Source organism: Sprattus sprattus (assembly GCF_963457725.1).
Source record: "Sprattus sprattus genome assembly, chromosome: 13".
NCBI lineage: Eukaryota > Metazoa > Chordata > Actinopteri > Clupeiformes > Clupeidae > Sprattus > Sprattus sprattus.
This window is the reverse complement of record NC_137911.1, coordinates 9134090-9142729: the sequence shown is the minus strand read 5'-3', so window position 1 is coordinate 9142729 and position 8640 is coordinate 9134090. Positions and strand designations below refer to the sequence as shown.

The following is an 8640-nucleotide window of genomic DNA, read 5'->3' as shown; positions in this document are numbered from 1 at the left end:
CATTAATGCCTTTTTTTTAGGTTGTATAGCCTTTTTCACTCTGGCAGGAGGACTGCCAATGGAAACTAGCCTTTTGGCTATAAATGGGTGCATTTACATTTTAATGTTCATGAATGTACAGTGTCCCTCTTGATCAAATAAACAAATTGATTGATTCTATCATAGGTTAGGGAATGAAGCACATGTTTATTAACTCCACCCATTTATTAGCCCCTCCCATATAGTTTTCACAAGCAGACGTTTAGACCTGTCACATAATATTTGTTGTCTGTATTATTTTACAGATGTATTTTGTGGAATCTTTGACAAAAAAGTCACAACATGGCAAACAAGACCATAATCTTATCACACCTGTTGCCTATGGGATAACTCTACCATCTAGTGGTGAGGGATCATATGACCTGATGTTGTAACATTGAGCACATCTTGTACTGAAAAGCAGACCATTGTCTTGATTAATGTGGCATGTATGCCATTTATTTATATACATGAACTTTAATAGAAATAAAATGTACTATGTAAATAAAATTGATGTAAAATATTATATGAAAGAACAGCTGAGGTTAAATTACCCCTAAAACCCATCTAATAAATGAATGGACAAACAGAATTTAGATTTTCACCCATCTTCCCTTAAATCTCAGATTTAAAAAAAGGATAATTTGCAATATCCCCCCTAATTATGTCAGTAGGAGCAAACCCATGTCATGGGCATAAACCTCAGTGTAGAGTTTCAAAGTTTACGGCTGTAAGGGTGAGGTCGTTGTAGATGCCCAGGCCAGTGATCATGTGGAGGTCCCGGATCCTGTGCCTGTACTCCAGCAGGTGGGACTTGTTCACGGCCACCTTATACTCATTCTGGGTGCAGAGGATCTTCAGCTGAAACAGCAGAAAAGAATGTTACCTTACATTTAGTAAAAGGCTATTATATCTGATTAAGTGAGTTAGCAAAACAATTAAACAATTAGCAATTCACTGTAAATCAATTGTGTTTACACAATATTGTTTTGTGCTTGGTTGCAGATCCTCTTTATATTACTTTAATAACATTTTATGCTTGGTTGCTGGTGGTTAATTACCTTCTCTTGGTGTGTACAAAAGTCACATTTATTTATTCAAATATCATAGTTCATAATTCAAACAAAGCATATTTTTGATAGCTGGACGTGTTGGAATTTTAGGGCCAGAATTTAGTGCCTGAAGTGAGTTGAGCCGCCATGCTAGTAGCCTATAACTTCCCAAAGATAATTTTTTAGGTCACCTCACTTTACTTACCTCAAAGGGTTGCCCAGCAACAAAAGGGAAACTAGGACAGTTTGTCTCCGCTGTGCCCCACTGATTTCCTATGAAGCTGTTCCTCACAACCCCTTTGGTCCCCTTCTCATCGATTCGTGCATTAAAGTGGAAAGCGATATCCTTTCCTTTGCTCAGGTCTACAGTGAATCTGTTGTTAAAGACAAGAGTGAAGATAAGGAGGACGATTACATATCATGTAGATTTAAAGCAATGAAGATGACATGCAAACCACTTGGATAGGAGATGCTGCTGAAACACAACAAGCAGAAGAATCAGAAAACAGCCTGAAGATTTCTGCTATTCCCCTAGCTATTGTTATACCAGTTAGGCCAGATAATGTGTTTCCTTCCTGACTGTCAGACACAGATTATGTGTGAAGCAAAAATAATTACACTGTCAAGAATGTTTCATAGGATTACACCACTCCTCAATCCAGAGATTGATTGCAGTTTCAGGAGAGAGAAAAAACTGATTTCAGAAACAGAACATGATTAGCTTAATCCATGCATCAGTGCTTAGTTGGGACATGAGTTGGAACACTTTCATGTGAGGTGCACAGTTTCAAATGTACTCACTTTTTGAAATTGGGCTTGACATGTCCAACGATGGTGATGAGCAATTTGTCATACACACCTCTTGGCATACTCTGGTCATATGGCAGAGTCTATCAAGGGAGAAATGAATGATCTGTTAGATTATCTAACACATACTGGAACACCAACCAATAAAATTGGCATTTTAAATTAAATTGCTCTCATATTTGACAGACAGGATTTTTCAAAAAAAATGTTTTTGATTTTTTTTACAACCCTTGATTATACTGATATAGGATGCAAGGAAGTGATTAAATTGACTGACAGACATCCTCTAATGAAGTCGTGTTTCTCTCATTCACTGCTCCATATGTGAGTGGAGCCTACTTACCAGTGGTCTTTGAGGGGAAACCTGCGGAGCGGTTGGAGGGTGTTGACCAGGCCAGGATGGTTGGTTTGGTTGTCCCGGCCAAGTAGGCTGGCCTGGCTGGCTGGGTTGGCCTGGCCATGTTGGCTGGCTGGGTTGGCCTGGCCATGTTGGCTGGCTGGGTTGGCCAGGCCAGGTGGGGTTGCTGGGCTGTCCAGGCCATGTTGGCTGGTTTGGATGTCCCGACTGCTGCGGGTTGTTCTGGCCGGGCCAAGAGCCGCCTAGTGCATCTGAAAGCTTTGAGAGACAAGGAGATTGAAACAGAGACACAAGGAATCATTAAAAAAAGGTCCTAGAAGGCTACAGAGAAGGATAAAGAGGCATCCAGCACAATTCCACACATCTGTGTGAATCATACTCTCTATCAACATGCACCACTAATATGTCAGGAGCTTGAAAGAGGGCTTACTTACATCCATGTCAACTGCAAATAAGACAGAGAGAGAAAGAGAGAGAATATTATTAGCATGATTTTCACAAAACTTTGGTCTGCCTCTACATTACATGTTCTTTTCAACAGATCTGACACTTAATCCTGGGAGTTGTGCTTGCCTCTATGGGGATCCCATGAGCATGAGTCACACTGGAATATTTCCACTCCACCCAAAAGTGAGAGAGTGAAAGGGACCAGTGGGGAGAGATCAGACACAGCTTGAATTTCACAATGTCTAAACTCAAAACTGTGAAATTTCAAATGATTTTACATGGCAGAATGCTGCAATTCCCTGTTAATAAGTTCAAGATGAACACAGTGTTGAAAGCATGAAATCAAGACAGTGTAAACATAATGAAACGGGATGCGTGCGTGAATATGACTTGGCATGTCATGCAGAAAATTGTGGTGAATCTTCAGAACTTCGACTAAGCTCAACAACTGGAATTAGGCCTTCACCTACTGGCCATGCAGTTAACATAAAGATAACAAGTAATACATTAGGAAAAGCAATGGAAATTGTACTTATCTCTAGCCAAACATGACGGTGCACAATGTACCACCTTAGAAGGTTCTTTGTTTTTCTTTTTTATAAAGATATGTATGACATCAAAATCACTCAGTGGTTCCCAGCATGGGTTCCATAGCTCCATATAGTGCCATAGTGATATCAAATCAGATTGTCTTCTGAAACACTTCCTGCATTTAAATGGTCTCATAGACATGGCTACCTACTTCCTGGATCTCTGATAATATTTGAATAGATATCCCTGTGAGGCAGATAGTAGATAGAAGCTAAAGTCCCTGTTATGTAGAGCATTGCCTCAATTGATTTTAGTGAGCGCACTCACATGGAACAGCAGCGGCCTTACCTGTTCTTAAGTGTGCAAGTCACCGACGTGTTCTCCTCAGGTGGCAGAAACAGACAGAAAGGAATTCAGGGTGGGGCTCTCTTATACACTCGGACACCCTCTCAAACTTAGCCCCTGCCCCCTGTTTTACGTACACATTTGCACTAACACACCTTGTTTGCTTGCCGTTGGAAGGACACACCCATAGGTGCACCAGCAAACAGCACGCCACCTGTATAAAAAGTACACAGAACATGTCGGGCCACGCAAAAAAATTGTCATCATGTGAGGTAACAATGCACTTGTAAAAATACTTCATTGAGTCCACCATGTGAGCTTTTGTAAGTGTAGCTTTGCTCTGATAAAATAAGAAAATTGGAAAACATTAATAGGACTTGGTGATTAACATCATCACTATCTCCCCACTCCATTATGGCAATATCACAATGTCACTGGGGTTTATTGTAGGGTGTGGATGACAGAAGAATGCAGAAGGGCGTATTCTGAGCACCCCCTCTGTACACAATCACACACAAATAACAGGCAGTCGGACAATCACAGAGAAGAATTGAGTTGCCATGACGACTAGGTGAGATCTGGCAGTACTGTATGGAGTTTGAAAGCATATCCCGTCGTCTCATAGCAACCACTGTGCTGTCACTCAAGTGTCCACTGGCCATGTTTTTGTGGCAAACACAGAAGCAGACAGGAGAAGACGTGAGGTCAGAGACCATCTCTTAATCCTAAATGACTGTGTCGCACATGTCACATAGAGTTGAGGTTGGGATAATGACTGTGAAAAATTACACCCATGTGCATGTCATTCTCTTCAGGATGGTAAACATATTCCAACAAAAGGACACACCTTATGCATTCCATATGGATTTTTCTTTATAAACTGGGAGCAGCCAAACTATTAGTCCCTTCAGATAACATTGAGAAACATGATACATTTTCCTTTTTTAAGGCACCGTCAAGAGTTCTGTCACTGTCAGGCACTCAGCTAAGTAATGGTACTTGTCAGAGTTTTTTAAAAGTAGAATGTACAAATGTACTAAATGTGCTATATTCACTATCTCCCCCACCCAGTTACATTTATAGGTATAGGTACAGTATATGATATCGCACAATACTATAGACAGACTCTCAATGAAAATGAGACCAATGATAAAGACACAGACACCAACACTTTCATTAATCTTCCTTTGTTTCATGGCCATATTTTCATTGTGTAAATGTAATTGTATAACATTTGAATGATCTAAATGTTGTACTTATTACCTCTCCTTGTTCACACTTACTCACTCCAAATAGAGAGTACTCACATAGAATTATGAATGACAGATTATGAAACGTTTACATTTCTCACACTGATTCTTTCTCCTGTCCATATGCATCTTGTATACTGTGGGTCACTCATTTTAGAGAAAGGTACAATCAGTTTAGTGAGCAGTAATTACCTTTATATTAAATCAATTTACTATGACATTATTACATAAACTTAATTTGAATCAGTTGTAGCAGCAACATGAACAAATGCATAAATACTGATACTACTATAGCACTATTGCTAGTGGCGTGCTAGTAGTATCAGTATTTATGTATTTGTTCATGTTCTCATTTCTTTCTGATCATACCCATACCCATACCCATACCCTTTTCATATCAGCATCCTGATTTAGGCATTCCGTTAGATAAGGGTGCATACATCTGAAATATATCTTTTAGATTACAGATACACTAGAGGTGGTTTAGGATCCGTTCAGTCTACAGTCACTGAAGCGCCATCTAGAGGACCTTTTTCACTGAGCATGGGTTTTCAACACAGATGACTTGCAACTACGTTTGTGTGTTGCAAGCAACCAGGGGCGGACTGGGGGGAAAAAGTGGCCCGGGAGTTACTGTCAGACCGGCCCACTCAATACACGGCGCGCGGCCCACTCAGTACACACCGCATTGCCCACTCAATGGATCGCACGTATCAGTCAGTGGCCTACTGGGAAAAATACTCATACACTTAACATTATTTTTGGTTGATTACAAAGAAATTACATCATATATGCTTGTTTTTTAATAACATTTGGATCCACCAATTTGCCTGGATGGACACATGGAATAAAATGATGATACTGGCTATTGTAACACTCCAAGGTAGGTATAGTTTGCAAGATGAATAGTATCAGATCAGATCAGATGGTTATCAGATCAGATGGTTATACGTATAACTACAAAGCCTATTGGTTAGTACACTCAAAGCGTATTAGATAAATATACTTGAAATTAGTGCTGTCAAACTATTACAATATTTAATCGCAATGTTTTGTCTATTATAAATGTCCCTTCATTTATTTTGTATCCATTTATCCATGTTTTATTCCAGAATCATCTAGATAACATATTAACATTGTTTATAATGTAAGTGTTGTGAAACGCAAGCTTTACTTGGCCAATTCAACACCTTTAGATAACATATTAACAATCTAGATAACATATTCACATTGTTTATAATGTAAGTGTTGGTGTAACACAGTGATTTTAGCATTACAAACTAGCTGGTTAACTTATTTGACACAAGTTACAGTATTAGAAATGATAAGATTGCCCTATTTACAACTACCACCATGGATAGCTTGCTCATCGATTGTAAGCAAGTGACTACGGCTAACATGTTAAAATAGATAATCTCGATGTTGACAACAGCTTGCTTATTTTACCAGATCATAACGGCCTCAATTCAAGACATACCGTTAGCTAGGCTTGCTGTAGGGAACGTTACCTCATCTGTGAATAGCAAGCTAACATTTGGCAAGGTCAACGCCACATCTTACCTTATCACTGTCACCAGTCAGTGGTTTTCCAAATAAAATGTAGGCTAGAGTAATTGACATTTAATAACACCTAAAACTAAATCAGACTGACGGAAGAGATTGACAGAGGCAGCAGCAAGCTGTGCCTCATCCGTGTTAAGGGCTAGGGCTGAATGCACACGTCAATATGGTTCCGTGCCCTGATATCTCTAAGTTATTAATGAACACCTGAAAATTGGTTCTTACACAGCCGAAGTGTTCTCAGCTGTGCCGAGTGTTCTTACGTTGAACTTCCGAAGTCGTAAAACACATTTATGAAGTAACGAAAAAAAAAAAAAATTGAAAAATAGTCACCATAGGTGTGAAGACAGATTGCAAGTAGGAGAATAAAACTCAGTCAGTGCATCTCAACATTGATATTTTTAGAGAAAACTAGATTAATGTTGTCTTCAGAAGCTTCAAAATATATTGTACTGATATGCGCTGCGAGTGGGCCTGATGGCAGTGGGCCGGTTGATGATGATAATGGGTAGGTGTTTTGGGCCATCGGCCCACCGGGGATTTCTGTATTGGCGTCTGGTTCGTACGTCAAAGGCGCAGCTATATTGAACCAGGACACTTGACAGTAGAAATCTATGGAAAACAATCCTCAAACAGTAGTGGGAATTGGTGGACAAATGAGCCGTATGGAGGTGGGCACGTAACGTCCAAGTTTAAATAGCTAATGTTAGAAATAGGTTATTGGCTAAATGTAATGTCACAAACCTAGTCTATGGGTCAAAAAGCTTACCCTAAAGGCTGATTTATGCTCGGTTACGTAAGCGTAAGCGCAAGCGCAAGAGGCCGCGTAAAGGCCAAATTATGCTCTGTTTTAGACGTAACGCGTAAGCACGTAAGATACACAACCCCCCCTTACGCGGTAAAATACCCCCCCTTACGTGCTTAAGTGCGTCGCCCAAAATTCCTGACTATGCGACTAAAACACTACGGCCCTACTAGGGATGCAACGGTTTTCGGTATTTTAGCGAACCGTTCGGTTCGCCCTGTTCGGTTCGGTTGACCCAGGTGAACCGCGATATTACGGTATGGGTGACCTTAAACTTTTAATTTAATATGTGGCTATAATGAATGCACGCATGTATTGGGCGATAGCATGACTGCTTGGGACCCAGGGGATGAGTTCTGCGCTCCACAACCATGCAACAACCAATCAGAATTGTACTGACTTTCCCAAGAGCCAATCAGCGCTCTGAATGCAGACGCTGGAGATCCATGTGAGGAGAAACGAAACTTTCCCTGTTGCAGCACGATCATGGCGAGTCAACAAGAAACGGAGAAAAGAAAATTTGAAGAGGCACCGTCATCTTACAAATCAGCTGTATGGGAACATTTTGGGTTCAGTGTGGAGTATGATGACAAAGGGAAAAAGATCGTCAGAAAGCAAAGCACGGTGTGCAAGCATTGCTTTCCTACGATCGCCTACTCCACAGGTACATCCAACATGTTGAGCCACTTGCCCCGTCATCACCCGGCTGTAACTCTAAGTGGAGCAGCACGGTTTGTCGCCGAAAACACAACCATCCATTGCTGCAGCATTTCAGCAACAATATGCTTATAATTCCGAAAAACACAAGGCAATAACCAACTCAATGGACGTCTTCATAGGGAAAGACATGCAGCCCTATTCAGTAGTTTTAGGCACGGGATTCCGTCACATGATAAAGACCATTGACATTGATCCTCGTTTTAATATCCCCTCCCGCACGCATTTCAGCAGCAAAATAATTCCAGAACTGTACGAAGTGACTAGGAGAGAGAAGGTTTGTTCTGTTGTTCTTTAAGGGTGTATTTATAACAGTTAAGTATTTTCTAGGGTTTAAGTGTGTGAATGACAATGTTTGTTGTTTGAGTTTATTGAATAATGTCAATGTTTACATTTCATATTACTTTACAGTATACTGCACTTTACTATATTTAATATTGCCTGTTTTTGACAGAAGGCCAGAATAGTGTTCCTTGTTTAAAATACATTTTGTGATTTTACTTAATATGTGCCCTTTTTACATTTAATTGCATCTTGCATTGTCTCTGCAAGTGTGAGTAGAAGCACCTTGTTGACTTGAAATAGAAAAGACAAATATAACCTAATGCATGTTAGCGGCAGGATAATATTGATATATCGAAACCGAACCGCAACCGTGGCCCAAAAACCGTGATACAAACCGAACCGTGGCCACACTGTACCGTTGCATCCCTAGGCCCTACACAGCTCGCAAAGGCTGTGATTGGCCGG

At 40.4% G+C, this 8640-nt stretch overlaps 1 protein-coding gene across 1 annotated transcript; it reads right to left on the bottom strand.

Annotated features, from left to right (window-relative positions):
* Window positions 1-720: 720 nt before the first annotated feature.
* Window positions 721-2675, bottom strand: lgals3b (lectin, galactoside binding soluble 3b; the record flags this gene model as incomplete). The annotated part of the gene is made up of 5 exons (XM_080850156.1): window positions 721-879; window positions 1276-1444; window positions 1872-1960; window positions 2221-2493; window positions 2670-2675. The coding sequence occupies 5 exons, from the start codon at window positions 2673-2675 to the stop codon at window positions 721-723; spliced, it is 696 nt and encodes a 231-aa protein (XP_080706282.1).
* Between the last annotated feature and the right edge of the window lie 5965 nt (window positions 2676-8640).